Source organism: Chelon labrosus, assembly GCF_963514085.1.
Source record: "Chelon labrosus genome assembly, chromosome: 18".
Lineage (NCBI taxonomy): Eukaryota > Metazoa > Chordata > Actinopteri > Mugiliformes > Mugilidae > Chelon > Chelon labrosus.
The window spans coordinates 9,411,395-9,427,613 of record NC_140351.1 but is presented as its reverse complement, the minus strand read 5'-3'; the positions used below and the strand labels follow the sequence as shown (position 1 = coordinate 9,427,613).

The 16,219-nt window shown below is 41.8% G+C and overlaps 2 protein-coding genes across 7 annotated transcripts; one reads left to right on the top strand and one right to left on the bottom strand.

Annotated features, from left to right (window-relative positions):
- mak (male germ cell-associated kinase) lies at positions 1-11,126 on the top strand. Of its 5 annotated transcripts, XM_084566456.1 has the most exons (15): positions 1-813; positions 1,690-1,744; positions 2,577-2,698; positions 3,708-3,790; positions 4,475-4,607; positions 4,733-4,904; positions 5,536-5,703; positions 6,599-6,847; positions 6,986-7,194; positions 7,345-7,484; positions 7,724-7,870; positions 8,859-8,936; positions 9,585-9,704; positions 9,990-10,088; positions 10,303-11,126. In XM_084566456.1, exons 1-15 carry the CDS (start codon positions 710-712, stop codon positions 10,461-10,463), a joined length of 2,040 nt encoding a protein of 679 aa, XP_084422582.1. In that variant the 5' UTR covers positions 1-709; the 3' UTR covers positions 10,464-11,126. The 5 variants fall into 5 exon arrangements, with proteins under 5 accessions (XP_084422582.1, XP_084422581.1, XP_084422578.1 ...); XM_084566455.1 differs by lacking the exons at positions 1-813; positions 1,690-1,744; positions 3,708-3,790 and having other exon boundaries at positions 2,560-2,698; XM_084566452.1 differs by lacking the exons at positions 1-813; positions 1,690-1,744; positions 2,577-2,698; positions 3,708-3,790 and adding an exon at positions 2,744-3,192.
- Positions 11,127-11,136: 10 nt separating this feature from the next.
- On the bottom strand, positions 11,137-13,205 carry tmem14ca (transmembrane protein 14Ca). Of its 2 annotated transcripts, none has more exons than XM_084566464.1 (5): positions 13,153-13,205; positions 12,588-12,672; positions 12,217-12,318; positions 12,005-12,092; positions 11,137-11,333 (listed from the first exon to the last, which is right to left on the bottom strand). In XM_084566464.1, exons 2-5 carry the CDS (start codon positions 12,661-12,663, stop codon positions 11,276-11,278), a joined length of 324 nt encoding a protein of 107 aa, XP_084422590.1. In that variant the 5' UTR covers positions 12,664-12,672; positions 13,153-13,205; the 3' UTR covers positions 11,137-11,275. The 2 variants fall into 2 exon arrangements, with proteins under 2 accessions (XP_084422590.1, XP_084422589.1); XM_084566463.1 differs by lacking the exon at positions 13,153-13,205 and adding an exon at positions 12,762-13,129.
- Between the last annotated feature and the right edge of the window lie 3,014 nt (positions 13,206-16,219).

Genomic DNA, 16,219 nt, shown 5'->3' with positions numbered 1-16,219 from the left:
ATCAGTATCAGCTAAGTATGACGGCTGTTTATTCACCAGTTTCTGTTTCCGTAATTGGGGGGGAATAAAAGTCCTCAGGGAGGGTTGTTTGGCACAACGCACAACATAACAGTTTGATCACAGCGGCCCATGGCGTCAATCAAATCCTCTTGCCAGGCAGGGTGCGTGGGGAAGGTGGTGGATGCCGGTAAGCGTGACGGTGATGTAACATCCTATTTACATCCCTGTCGGCCTAATCTTCCTAGGGCTGGCTATGTCATCTCCCTTGGGTGGTCATGTTTGAGGCTATTGCAGCGCTAGTGTGACACGCACCTAATACACCTCACTGAGAGAAAAACAAGACTTGGTCCCTGCTGTTCTTTTGACCCCAGATCGGATTTGTGGAGATGTTTTTTTAGTAATATTTTGTGACATGTACGTGCCTGTTTGCTCATGATTTTTTTTGTTTCTTTGGTGCAGCTGATGGCTTAACTACCAGCCACCAAGATTCAACCTTTCTAACAATGGACCACTGCTCGATGAGTTTCCAGAATCGGTGGACTGTGTGACATGCTGTTGTACAGAAGAGCCTTCCTTCTGAAACAAAGACTGTCCGTTACTTCAGCTGCAGTCAACAGGAAAAGCGTTCGATCGATGAGTAAACACAGTGTTTCTACAACCCATCTCACACATAAGGAAAGTTAAGAAGCCGATGAAATCTTCCTGAGCGATGATGAATCGCTACACCACCCTGAAGCAGCTGGGTGATGGCACCTATGGGAGTGTGCTGATGGGAAGAAGCAACGAGTCTGGAGAACTTGTAGCTATCAAGAGGTGAGGATGTTGATCACTTTTTTTTTTATTTAAATATTCTCTTTCCCTATTAGACCTTGCAATATATCCATACGATGTAAATACTATGTTCAATGTTTGTACATATGTACATTTTTGAAACACAATGAACAATTTTCTTTGCAGTTGTACTTTAAAATTACAAACTTGCGGCCCGGATCATTTGTCTAGTCCAAGTTTCTGCCATCACTAGGACAAACAAACTAGCTTACATTGCTTTGTTTCTGCAGCATGGCAGCAGGGTTCAATAATAGATGAGAAACCGGGGAGATGTGTCCACCGGCCGATCATTTGGTTACCATGCAAGACAATACAAGTGGTGACGGTGAAAGGGAGTGAAAGTAGAGGGGGTGTGTCAGGTTGCTGACATTGTGAAAGAGACGGCTGAAACTGGCAGGTGCCCAGAGAAGAGAAAAAGTATCTGCACCTCCCGTAACTCTTATGTAATTCCATAGGGAGGGAAAGGCGATGTTGATCGGAGAAGATTAGCATATGCAAGCTGGTGTGTTGTCTTAATACACGTAGCAACACACGCCACAATAAAACTTGGCAAATGAATGCGTCATCTGAGTCAGGATGTGTGTTTTAAGACTTAATTCAAGTAGAGAAATATCGGCACACTTTCAAATACCAATTTATATCACTTCACAATTTCTAGCTTTTGCAGGTTTTGCTCATGTAATGATATGAGTTGAAACTGGAGACACCTCAGAAGATCTGAATTATTGATGGAGTCACACAAAATAATTTTGTAAACACAGTGACACCGCTGTATATCGGATGTAATATATCTGTCACCTCTCGTTATTTAGCATATTCCGTCAGCATCTCTGATCTTTCTTTCGATGTCTTTTATAGGATGAAGAGGAAGTTTTATTCCTGGGAAGAATGTATGAACCTAAGAGAGGTGAAGGTAAGGATGGTCGCATTTCTGTGTTTCATAGTAGCGGCTGATAGCACCAGTACCTTCTGTAACTGGCAACAGCAAAACCAGGTGAATGTATGGCACTGTGTGAATTAGGCAGTAATGCACAATACCTCATTGGCCTCTAAAAAGTGGCCTCTTTGTGCTAGAATGCAAATATAACACACATAAAAGGGCCAATTAATTTTGTTCTACTTTATCAGTTATAAGACTTACACCGATCAGGCGTAACATTAAAACCACTGACAGGAAAAGTGAATAACATCGACCATTTTGTGACAATTCAATGTTCTGCTGGGAAACTTTTGGATCTGGCATTTGTGTGGATGTTACTTAGACATGTAGCACCCACCTAGACCAGACCAGGCACCACCACCCCATGGCAATGACACTCCTTGATGGCAGCAGCAGGAGCGTCACAAAAACACTTTAGGAACCACTGAAAAAACATGAAAAACAGCACAAGGTGTTGACCTGGCCTCCAAATTCCCTAGATCTTAAACTGATCAAGTATCTGTGGGATGATCCACAGAGGCCCCTCCCCTCAACCCATAGGACCCAAAGGCCCCCACTTACAACAATCTGTTGCCAGACACCACAGGACACCCTCAGTAGGGCCATGTCCATTCTCTGGTCAGTCACAACTGTTTTGGAGGCACAAGGGAGACCTACACAATTATAGGAAGGTGAAAATAATGTTATGCCTGATCAGATCTGTGTATTCTGATTTTTCTGTTAATAAACCTGAAATTTAATGTAGTGCATTAGCACATTGTATGATTACTGTTTTCCTTACTTTCCAAATCATATGTCACTGCAGTCGCTGAAGAAGCTGAACCATGCGAATGTGGTGAAACTAAAAGAGGTTATCAGAGAGAACGATCACCTCTACTTTGTCTTTGAATACATGAAGGAGAACCTATACCAGCTTATGAAGGACAGGTGAGGAGAGGACATGTTTGCACAAATTGTTTACCATAGTTGTCTACATTTACGGCGTATTTTGTACAGTTTGATGCATTCTATTTCTGTTCTGCGACAGCAAAATGCTTTGAAAAGTTTGCGCCTCCCTCTGCATTAGGCTCTCTTTTGCAAACACCTGCTACCAAACCTTCTCAGGGGGGAGGCCCCAATGTTTTTGTCAATCTGGAAACCCCATGTGGGTACACTTGCTGTTCCCACCTGGGGTTTGTTTTCCAAGTCAAAAAACAGATGAGTCAAAGAAGAAGCTCATCCGAATATAATTTTCACGTGTGCATTGTTTTTATCAGTACCAGTTAGCGTGCAAAGACAAACAGAAATGTGTTGTTTGCGTTATCTGGCTCATGAGAATTTTTACCAACTTTATGTTTACAGAAAAAAATTGTTTCCCGAATCAGTGATAAGAAACATAAGCTTTCAGATTTTACAAGGCCTGTCGTTTATTCACAAACATGGTAGGTGTACCGTGTTCCCCTCATGCATCGCAAGTGTATAGTATGGGAGTGGAGTCATACTGCAAGATTCAAAGTACTGTAATTACTCAACAACAGAATTCCACAACAAAACAATAAAGAAATTGTATGCAGGACGTATCAATCACAGATTAAAAATGGATAGACTGATTGTTCGTTGACATTCTTGTAGTATGTGAACCCTCCATACTTGCCTTGAATTGAGACTTGTCTAACTCTCTGGTCTGCATTAATACTGTATACTGAATGGATGTGTGGATACCTTGTGGAAGGCACTCAACATGCAGATAAAACTACACCACCAAAGAAAGTTCTGGCGAACGTGTGCATGTTTAAATGCAAAAACATCACACATACTCAATATACAGGGCCACGCTTCCACACATCCAAAATGCATGTACTTTCCAGACTTCTCATTTCGCTTAACAGCTTTCTTTACTTTCTTCTCCCTCTTTTCCTTCCTTCTTTCTTTGTCTACCTCTTTGGTGCGCCGTTAGAGAGAATAAGATGTTCTCAGAGAATGAAATTAGGAACATCCTGTTTCAAGTGCTGTCTGGGTTGGCTTTTGTGCATAAGCATGGTAAGAGGCTTTGCTCTGTCATTCTTCACTGGTTCAAAAAGTAGCGTAACTTTTAGCTTGTTAGTAGGGATGCACCGATTTCAGACATAGGTGTAGGCTGATATTTGCCTTGTTAACTGCAATGTCATAGCAATGTTGGTTATTCGCATTATGTTTTACATTTTATTGGTTTTTCAGTCAATTTTACAGCTTCGTACGAACTGAAACTTTCTTCTCGTGCAGTAGGAAGTTACATAGATGGCATAAAATGCTGTAGAAACATCTTGTGAAATATGTGCTCATTCCAAGACATGATGAAAACTAAAAAAAAAAAAAAAAAAATGGTATCAATATCAGACCAGGATTTCACAATCGGTGCATCCCTATTTGTTAATTTTGGGTGTGTTTGATATTATAAAATGTCTTGTCAGTGCGACCCTCAGCATAGGCCAAAAGTAGTACACTACATATGGAGATAATGTATGTTTGCTTAATTCTGCATGGCCACTAGTTGCAGTGTATTCATGTATTAGCTTCTACAGAGATGTTGCCCATAATATATTATATTACTAGTCATTGTTAAACGCAAAGCAAGTATAAACCCATTCAACAGCAATTCTGTCTGGATTATACTCTGCATTTGTGAAATACTAGAGCAGGACAATTGTGAGTATAATTTCAGTAGAGTCCATAAATCTTTTCCAGGTTTCTTCCACCGAGACATGAAGCCAGAGAATCTGTTGTGCATGGGTCCAGAGCTGATCAAAATAGCTGATTTTGGATTGGCCAGAGAGATCCGCTCCAAACCTCCCTACACAGACTATGTGTCAACTAGATGGTGAGAGGACTTTCTAGATGCTGTACTCATCTATAATAGAAAAGAGATCTTTATACTTTTACACTTATATCCTTTTTTTTCACCGGGCCATGCATTTATGTAACCACTGTACATTCTCTATCAAGGTATCGAGCTCCAGAGGTCTTGCTCAGGTCATCTACCTACAGTTCTCCTATTGACCTGTGGGCTGTGGGCTGCATCATGGCTGAACTCTACACACTCAGACCTCTTTTCCCTGGTAACAGTGAAGTAGATGAGATCTTCAAAATCTGCCAAGTCCTGGGAACTGTCAAAAAGGTGAGAAAACACGACCGCCGTCTTATTGAAATGTGTTGAAATAATATTCCTCATTCCTAAAGCAATATATCCAAATAAGTAAATATATATATGGTCTTTCATATGAAATAAATAGGATGTAAGTAGGCCATGAGTGGTGCTTCTCTTTCTGTGGTGCAAAGCAGCTTAAGTGTGCTTCATGCTGAAGTGGGTGCCACTCCATTGCAAAGGTTTTCCATCTCTGTTACGGCTGATTGCAAAGCTGAATGCATTTATAGTCCATTTTTTTTGGGAGTACCTGGTCAGGGAATTAGTCTGTGACCTTAACCACAAGGACAGGTGTTTAGTGCCACTGATGTGTATTTTACAATCATCATAAGTGCGTGTGTTCTGAGATCTTAGGTTTATCATGTTATTTAGTTAGAGAACAAGGTAATTGTAATGTAGTGCCACAAATCCCTGTGATCTGAATCTGATGAGGTTTACATCAGACTAATTCTTTGTCAACAATTTCTACATGTGACTGTGCTGAGACAATCCTTGCTTATAGCATCCAGTGTATTTCATTCACTGTGCAAATGATCCATTTTTTTCCCATTTTGAGATTCATTTCAAATGTAAACATAATTATTCGGTTCTTTTCTTCCTTTAGACGGATTGGTCAGAGGGGTACCAACTGGCATCCGCTATGAACTTTCGTTTCCCTCAGTGTGTGCCGACCCACCTGAAGACACTCATCCCAAATGCCAGTAATGAAGCTATTGCGCTGATGAAGGACCTGTTGCAGTGGGACCCCAAAAAAAGGCCTACCGCTGTGCAGGTATTCAAGATCAGAGTCTCAACATAGAGTCTTAAAGGTTAGGGTAAGGTTGCCATACCTGTCCAGTGCATATATTATACATATAATGTATATTATATATTGGGGATGAAGTAATTCAATTTCAAGCTAAGCTGTTTGTCTCTTGCGGTCTGCGTCACTTCGACACGTAGTTACATTTCTGGGGAGGTGCACGTCAGGCTACGGCGTTAGGGTCTACATATGGTCTGTGCTGTCGCCATAGCCACAGCATTGAATTGACGCAGAAGCCTAAACCGCCTATAAGCCTAAAAGGACCTGGTACCTGTCCACAATGAAGTAATTTCCATTACACTGCAACACTCACCTCTAAGTGCAGATTATCTGTAGGTCCAATATGGAGATTGCATTATCTTCCTAATCCCAGTCATTTGAAGTAGTGCCTAAGCCACTGCAAAATGTTTCACCCCTGCATGTGTGCTCCCTGTCACGTATACATGTTATGCACAGTACCTGGTCATTATATTCTTTGAGGTAATTTATGCTCCAGTGAGGCGGTTGAATTACTCTGCAGGCCTTGAGTAGGTAGCATCTTTCCAGAGGGACTGACGCGTCTTTTCCGTTTTCTGCCAACAAAGCTCCCAGGTGTTTTGGTTCTGTTTGCATGCACTTCTAATTTTAGCCCTTTCAAGGAAACTCGTTCTGATTCAGATCATTATAAATAGAAGATTCTCTCATTGTAACCAGCTGCTAGTTTTCTGTCAAGTTTGGTGTAGTTGTTGATTCATTTATCAGGATGTCCTTTTCTTTAGTGAAACCCTGCACATAATGTTGAAGCATTGCATCGTCATTGTGCTAAAAACAATGATCACAGAATATCCAGAATAACAGATCTGTATTCATTCCTCTCCCTGGCTAGGCCCTTCGCTATCCTTACTTCCAGGTAGGCCAGGTGTTGGGGCCTCGTCCTCAGAGCCAGGAGGTCAAGAAGGTCCAAAGCAGAACACTGGCCCAGAAACAGGCCTCTGAGTCGAAGACTGATCCCCAGCAGTCTTCCTCTGAGTCCAAAGCCTCCACATCATCTTCCAGAAATCATCAGCAGCATCAGCCTCTTCAGCAGATCCCCTTACCCCAAGCTGAGAGTAAACCAGGAGGCCTTGGCAATGCGGTGAGTGGATATATGTCCTTCCAGATTAACAGTGCGCTCTTCCAAGGAGCATGAGTTGTAGAAGAATGGAAGCAGCAGAACACAAGAGATTTGTTAGACATATTTGATCAGTCCAAACGTGACTGTGTCCCTTTGTAGAAGGCGGCACAGCAGGGCAGTGAGAACAATGTTGGCGGCGTCAGTATGGGAGCGCTGAAGAGTGGTCGGCGTCGGTGGGGCCAGACGGTCGCCAAGACCTCGGACAGCTGGGAGGAATCTGATCCGGCAGAAAATGCCGCCTCCACCTCCAAGAAACCCAGCCTGGGCAATGCAGAGGAGGAGAGGAACTCTAAGGAGCACGGCCCACAGTAAGTTCTGTAGTTTGTAAAGCAATATGCTGATTTTTTTTTCTAGTATTTACAAGTAGCGCAAGAATTGAAAACTTGATGTGATGTAGTTAACAATTCTTTGATTCTGGAGCATGGGCATTTAAGTGTTTGGATTCTGTCTGTTTTCAGGCCCAAGGAGCAGAAACCTCTATATTCCTTCAGCACAGTTACCAAGCTTCCTAACAATGTTAAGGTTGGCCAAATGGACTCCAGTGTCCCAGGATCTGCGGCCCGGCAGCACTATCTCAGCCAGTCCCGATACCTGCCAGGTAAGGCTAACAGACAGCCTCTTCTTTATTGTTGCAGACAAGTCACCACAACAAAGTCTGTGAAGGTTCTCAGTCATCCAGGTTCACCACAACAAAGTTAATACATGTGTATTGTTGGTTTTCAGATCACTGTAGCTCTTAAACTACCCTGAAATGTATTTAAAAGCTTTGCTTTATCTAGGTGGAGCTGCTGTATCAGCTGTATCCCATAACAACCCCATGATTTCTGTTTCTTTAAGGCTTGATTGGCAAGAATCAAAGTTCCTCGGGAGATAAGGAGCTGAGCGGTATGACACTGCGGGACCTGTGGGAGAACTCTTCCAACACTGTAAATAAACCACTCGGTCCTATTGGAGGAGGATTATCTGTCACCAGAGCCAACGCAGGTAATGTCTAATGCAGACATGTTAAAAGGTTGGGAGTAGTGCAAAATAGCGGGGACTCGGGTTTCCAGACTTCACATGCTAAGGAAATTATGTCTGACAAGCTGTACGAGAGCTTGCGGATCCAATATTGTAGAAAGGAACTGATTGACATGAGTTACAGGGAAAGTCAAGGTGTCTCAACACATTCATCCTGTTTCTTTAGCAGTTTTTTCTTTCTGTTTCGCTCTTTTTCCAAGTTTATTTTACCCCTCACCTGGACTGGAAAACACATTTTACCCTATTTGGAATTCACGAAGAAACCCTCCTGCAAAAATGCAAATCCTCTTCAGTGTGTGCAGCCACTTATTTAGTTGATTTAATCATGACAGCGTTGGTGACTTCACTCATTTTGCCTCGCAGTGGAAACCTGGCGACCGTCAAAGTCACCTAATGTTACATAATATGACACTGTCCTCTTTGTGACACAAAGGCTCTAAATGCTAATGGTGCGACTAATACCTACTGATCAGTAGTTACGGGTCCGTGGACAAAGCAGCGTTAGGAGTCAGCCTAAGTGTCTGCGACTTCTGAAATGACACTTCTCTAAATCATTTGTCATGCAGACGGACACACTACATGGCTCAAACCCCCCTTCTCTCTCTCTCTCTCTCTCTCTTCTCCTGTCTTTTTCTTTCACCCTGTCTCTCCCTCTCCATTGCTTATTCATGAGATTAAGACTGTCGGTGTAAGATCAAGTGTTCCCTAAACGGCCCCTCCAACCACTGCCCCCTGCTCATTTGTCCCACGACCCCCAGAGTTTATGTAGCATTGTTTGTTTTAACGCCTATTATTTACGGATATTTCATCAAGTTCTAAAAAGTATTTTTGCTTTTCTTCTCCTTTATTTCTGTTCTGTTATTTTCTTTTTTTCATAATTTCTCTTTTCTCCTTTCTTTCTGGTTGCGTGCACATCTGCGCCGACTCTACTTTTGCTTTGCTGTGAGATTAGAAGAGAAGTCCGCGGAAAGCCCAACAGAGAAAACTGTCGTTAAAGAAAGAATACTGGAGAAAATTGATCTCTCCAAAGGTATTTAAGTGAGATATCTTGGTGCAGATTTAGATATCTTTCCTCCCCTAATAGTCATTTGGTATGCTAAAGCCGCTTTGTGTACAAACATTGTAGCTGCACTGCCTTGAATAGCTCGGGGCTAAAATGAGATAAGTCAACAAGCAGCGTGGCGGCTGATGCAACAAGCTTCAGGTATTCAAACTGCGACTTAACATGTGAAAGAAAAGCAGCTGCTAAAAGCTCTGCGGGAGACATGGGTGCAAATACACAGTTTAACCTGAGAGCTAAGAACTCCAGTGGCTAAATAGAAGGTAAATTACACTACAAGCACAACATCTTCATAAGGGAACAATGAAGCTTTTCGACTAATTGCACTGATAACCATCTGCGACTGCTGTTCACGCGGCTCAGCTTGAAAGGCTGAATGACTACAATCACTCGGCCTTGTTCGTCTGTTTGGCCGCTCTGTTGCTTTTACATAAGCAGCAGCTCCTTCGAGCAAACAATGAGTGCCAGTAAAGAAACGTGTGAGAACGTCTGTTGTAGTTGACTTAGATTTGTGTGTTTTGAATGCGTTAGTATTAGCCGCAGTTACACTGACTGCTACTTGCAACGAAATATACAAACAACGCAGACCCTTGACCCGGCATCTTTCTTCTCTTGCAGGGAACTTTGTGAGCACCAAGTACAATCTCTCTGGAGGTTACATCCCTTCTTTCCAAAAGAAAGAGGTTGGCTCAGTTGGACAGAGAATCCAGCTCGCCCCTTTGGCTGGCCAGCACACAAGTAAGAACTTATTTCGTCTGTGCACAGCCAATAAATATATTTTAGATACTTGTAGCCAGGTAAATTTAATTATTTTTCTGCTCTGAGAGAAAAACTACACTCTTTCCCACCTATCCGATTCAAGCATTTGCTCTGCTTCTCAAATCTTAATCATAACAACACTTTTTCTGTAGAATACCTGCTCTCCTGTATCATCACTGCTATTTCCTCTCCTCTGTTTCACTTTTTTTCTCCAATATTTTCCCCCAACCATCACTCATTTCTCTTCTTTCTTCACTCTTTCAGTCAGTCTTTCCTCTTCTTCACCTGATAATAAAAAAGACAAGTCAAAATCTGCAAAGCTCAAGCCCATATCCAACTCGTCACTGAGTGAAACTTGTGAAGGTATTATCATTTTCTAATACTTGCTGCAGGTTTATTTTTGTACTTTGTGGCTCTCGCTTGAATCGTCATCTTAAGCGGTCAAAGGCTTTCCCTTTTTTTTTTTTTTTTCACTAGTAATGCCTTTTAAATGATCGTCACTAACTTTCATTGCACATAAAACTGTATTTCTGTATGTTGAAGTTGGAAAAATGACCCGCTTGCGATGTTCTTCTAGATTACGAGGGCTGGAAGAAGAGGACAGAGAGGGCTCAGGTGAAGGGGGGCAGCTATTCGGCGCTGGGGAAAACGTCTGGAAGTCTCCTGACCAGAGCTCCTGCTGTTCAGCCCATCCACGGGAGGGTGGACTGGACATCAAAGTACGGTGGAAATCGATAGTTCAGGGAATCTGGTGCTACGACTTCCGCTGCTCGTCGGGCTTCGTCTCTAAGTGGTAGCCACCTTTGCTTGAGAAAATGATTCCCGGCAGCAGTTTTAACCATATTAAAACTCAAACGGCTTGGAAATATATTGATACCGTGCTCCCATGTTTTCTCGGAAGGCGTACATGACACATCCTGCATTCCTTCTGAAGACATTGTTTCACGTTTATACACTGTAGGATCAACTATATGTGCATGGAAATCTCTATTCTGGAGATGACGGTTGCCATGATGCTGAACCAAGACTGCTACTGTCTGCAAGACAATCCCACTGTGTTCCCGAAGGATCCAGTGCGAGCCAATCCTACTGTCAGTGCTTGGAAATTTAGAATAGGGTTTAATTGTAGCATAGCTCTTTTGTACTGTAGTTTTTATTGTCAAGTATTGTTTCGCCACTCATGATAAAATGAGTGGTTCTTGAATGCTATAGTCTCTCTGATTTAATCCACCATATTGAAAAGGACACATAGAAATATCTTCAATGCAGTGGCTGTATAGACTTACTCTGCACACTGTAAAACAACTGCAGTCCTCTTTGTATTATGCAATGAATAACCTGAACATTTTGTAACCGTTTTATACAAATAAATACATGGAAATTTATAAAAATGACAAGACAAGAATTTCTTTATAAACAATATATTTCAAAACAATCAAATATACATGTTTTTCTTTAAACAGATTCTAACAGTAAACGACAAATGCCCCTGAAACAGGAGATCTCCGTGAGCAAATGATATTTCGTCATGTTTGGAGATCTTCGCTTCATCAAGTCTCCACGGGTTTCTGGAGCAACGCCAAACTCAACTTTGCCACCATCAGGATACTGCAACAAGAAGATAACATTAGAATTTATTGAAAGACCTGTTGGCAGTTTTGATTTCTAGACTCACCAAAAAACAAGCAGACAAATTAAAATAGAGCTGAAAGAATTCTCCTCATGTAGTGATGCAAGGACTATACTGTTCATGACTTTAAACTCAAGTTTCTTCAGGGTAAGAACAATTATCTTCAATCTGTTACGGTCACATTTGGTTGTTTTTTTAATTGCATTACACAACACTCACTTGCCAGTTCATTAGGGACACCAGAGAAAACTAATCCGTTCTTATATAACAGCCTGGCACAAAATCCCCTTTCGTGACTATTCACTTTATGTGGAAGCAGTGTAAGAAAGGAATGTAGTTTGTGGTGCTGTTGAACTGGGCTGAAATAAATCACTGACTAAATGGGGTTGTCAAAATAATAGAAACATGGACAACACAATACAGTTCAATTGCACTACAAACCACGGCCTCCGAGACGAAAAACACAGTTGAATCCACAGCTCTCTGAGTTATTTTAAAGAAATGCTAAATACCAGAATCTTCATGAAGCTAATATTTAGTGCAGGACTGTTATATCAGAATCCACTCATTTTCACTAGTGTACTTAATGAACTGGCAAGTGAGTTTTACAGTTCATTCTCTGAAGTCGATTTAACTGAGTGATGCGTACCTTGCACCAGCCACCAAACCAGCTGGCATGAACTTCCTGGATGCGTAGAATCTCTTTCCCATGACGCCGCTGAGAGCTCCTGATGTAGCTGGCAGGTAGCACATATAAACATTAATGAGGTAAGCCACTATAAAGACATATCCTTATTAGAAAACTGCTTATCAGTTCTTTAATTTAAACTGTATGCACTGAAACACTTTAAATATGCCAACCTAGGGACACCCAAACATTTTTAGGGTCATTGGAGATCTGGTAGGCACCAAAACCTGCGAGGCCCCCGAAGAGGAGACCAGCAGCCAGGGAGGGGACACTGCCTGAAAGAGGAGACGCAAAGGAAGTCAACACCTGCACCTGACGCGCACAGGACAGATGAGCATGCGCAGTGAGAAGAGGTACAGCGTATTATTTAAACTGCGTCAGTTTTAACCATTTAGACAATTGAAAAACATATTTCGCCTGCTTACAAGAAAGAGGTCAGAACTGTATTTTTGTTTTTTGTTTTTTTACTTATTATAAAATAATCAGTGTCGGATGCTTTTGCAACTATCACGGTTTCAGACGTAGCCTATTTAAGGCAACACACCTGCTTTCACGTAACCGACGACACCCCCGGAAGCGACGAGAGTTGCGTATCCGTATCCTATCCAATCCACAGACATGTTGGACACCTGTGAGTAAAACAAAAACACGCTTCAGGACAATGCACGGTCTCCGTTTAAGTCAAACTAGTTCCTGTTCTCAGTCTAATATTACTTACGTTCGGAAAAATACTAAAACGACCGACTGAGTCCTGCAGCACTGAGCTGTTAAGGAAAACTACCTGCACCAAGAGAATATGCGAAAACATTTCGTAACGTTTGAGGAAATTTAGCGCCCAGTAGAGCTCGTCTGCTTTTGGAATAGAAGTCGTTATGCAGATAGTAGTGGTGTGTGTCTGTCTTTAGTAGATAAGACGAGCCGCTTGCACAGAGTCTTAGCATGAGCACAGCTAGCATCAGTGTTACAACACGCGAGCGCACAAACTATGAGGGAACAGTGACAGTCGCCATAAAATGTATATACCACTGTGTTAATCCGAATTACAGCTTTAAAAGTCTAATACAGTCAAGTATGAAACAATGAACAGAGATAATATATGTGCATACAACCTTAATCCTTCAGTTCGTCCTCTGTCTGATCAGTGCGGCAGCTTGTTCTCCACCGAGCAGAGATTATTGGTGCACAATGCTGCACAGGAGAGGTCGCTGATGGGAAATGTAGGACACGGGGATTTTTGGAGGGAAAAGCTGCGTTCAAGAGGCGGAATTTCTATTATACTGTGTTCAAATGCCTACTGTACCTGAACGCAGCAGCCATTTCAAACATTTTGTAATGTAGAAATAATTTAAGTTATTTCTACATTTCATTGTACTGTTTCACAGTAGATATGTGTTGGCTTGTCACAGTAGGGGGGAAACACAGGTGTGTTAATAATGGCAAGGTTCCATTAAATTTTAGATTAGCCACATTTAGTGTAGGCCTCGACAATAAATGGAAAGCAGCCACCATTGAGACACCTGGGATTCAAAGATGTTGAGTCAACATGTCTGCTATCAAAAATGTATTTTTATATTAAGCAATTGCATATATACATGTATATTTTTTTGTCATATTTGTCCATGCAAAAAGAAAATTACAGGGGCAGTTTCCAAACTGATGTGCTTTGACCATTTATTTTAATTTGCTCCAAAGAATGTGATCCAAGATGATTTCTTGTGTGATGTATTGGCCTATGTCTGTGTGGCAAGAGAGGGATCCGTGGGCCCTGTATGCAAAAAAAACTCTCTGCCAACTCCAGATCTCCAAACATCAAACTGCAAAGGGCTGAAGGCCAGCAGCTCCACCTCAGGGACCCTTGATGATCTTCAGACACCAGTCGAAGATGGTTTTATTTCCACAACCACAAGATGGCACCACAGGATAAAATTAAACTTGTGTTTTGTGACAAACCTGCACCCCCTTGTTTAAATGTTATCTTTAGTGCCTTTTTAAATCTATTTTGATTCGCCTTTTCCTTTTTCTCTTTTTTTTTTTTTTTTTTTTTTAATCTACAAAGGGGGAGGATGAAACGCCCATGCTACGGTATCACCCATCATTGCATCGGAATGTGTGTTTGCAGTGTCAGAGCCGTGTTGGGTGCATGGACATGGGCAGGTTTAGTCTTGGGAGTCTGATTAAAGTTTATGAAGAAGGACAGGCGGATAAAGGTAAACAAGAGCGCTCATTCAAGCGCTATGAATGGCGCGTATTCAAGATTGGGTCCAGAGAGGAAACATTTCAAACGTGAATTTGGACCCGTCCGCACTTTTTAACTGAACGCGTTCCTTTTGACCACCTGCTTCTTTTGACTGGCATCTGCTTGGCAGTTTTTACTCACTGGAATGCTCCCTGCGCACACATTCTCATTTGGTTTCAATTACCTGCAATATTGTTTCAAATCCACCGGCGGTGCGTATCCGTCTATTCTCCCGAAGCAAGGTGGCGCTAGAACACAACTTATCTTCATTGGAGGGCAGCCGTTTCATACAATGGGCCTGAAACCTTCTCACTCAGCAAGGACCAGTTTTATGAATATCACAAACGAACGCGGTGATTTTTGTGCCTTGAGAGCTGGTGACTGGATGGTTACTGTCCTAAGCAGTCAGATTAGTCCACCAGGAGCTGGTCCCTACCCAGAAGTCTTTATAGGAGACAGATTTTTGGGTCCAAGTGTAAACCAACTTCTTTGTTACGTTAATGCAATTGATCAGTATTTAAAAAAAACGAAGATGCAGAAGCTTCCTCTAATTTTTTTTATTGTTATTTTTTTTGGCAAAGGGACAGATGCGTAAAATACGCATGGACATGTGTGTTCCAGACCAACCATTACAAATGCATATACAACGATAGGAACATTCACCAACACCGAAACAATTAATATACATGCATTTAAAATCTTATAACAATAATAACAATGGTAGGTCATTTATTTAAATGTGATTGGCTGGACAGAGTGCCCGAGGTGCAGCCGTTGCCGACGTCTATTAAACACAGCTCGCGGTTTTAGAGCGTCGCCCGAGGCCCGGTGCTACGGTAGAAGTGGTTGAAACCAAGCCCTAGACAAACAGGGTAGATATTCAAAGGGGACCCCGCTCCAGTCTGAGAGTAACCTACTCTCAGACAGCTCTGCTTTAAAACTTACTCCTCCCTTGCGCAGAGCCCCAAACAATATTTCTGATCCCCCTCCACCACCACCTCCTCTTACCTCCCTCTCCTTTGTCCAGGCCTGGTAAGGTCTATATAGCTGCAGGTATTGTGTGTGCAGTTAAAATGTGTTCGCCTTTGAAGTCAAACATGAAGGCTTGTTTTAAATATTAACACCACAAAAAATCTATAGGCTCCGTGTGGAATTATGCAACTGTTTTAAAAAAGAAATATATATATATATATATAACATAATGTTGTGGAAAATCAAAATAGTTGTGTTTCCGAAAGAAAGTTTGTCCAGCATTGACAGTGCACGCATTTAATATGTGTCTGATGTAGTGAGAGAAGCATCAATCTAATGGCGACGTGCAACTCTGTGCGCACTGACAGTCGAGCTCCGTGCGTGCGTGCGTGTGCGTGCGTGTGCTCTTTCAGACACTCCAAAGTGAGAGAAAAGGGGTTTTTGGACTAAAAGCTTTGACCATTATCACCTATGTGAGCGCACGTGTTGCTCCACTGTCTGCGTGCATGTGTGCGACACGGAGAGAAAGCGAGGGAGATCTCATTCGCTCCTGGCCCGAGGGGTCTACATAAGTATGTATTAGAAATAAACAGTGGATAAATAAATAATGACCCTCACAATGGCGGGGTTGCTTTCTATGCAGAAGTAATGATGTTGGCAGTTAACCTTCAAGTTTCTTTTGTTGTTGTTGTTGTTGTTTTTTATTTATTTTTTTTGACACAGTTTAATTTGCAGAGAGAATTCATGTTTCCTGCCAAAGACAAATAAGGGAAGAAGAGAAAAAAAAAATGAATGGAAAGGTTAATTGACTCCTAGAACTAACAGATACATCCTTTTATTTTTAAGCCAGATGGAGACAAATGTATAATTCAACATATGTTTGCTTGGCTTCATGCTCTTTGTTATTGTGACAGTTGCACCATATTTTCTAATGAATATATATATTTCTTGTTTGATTAAATTTAAAG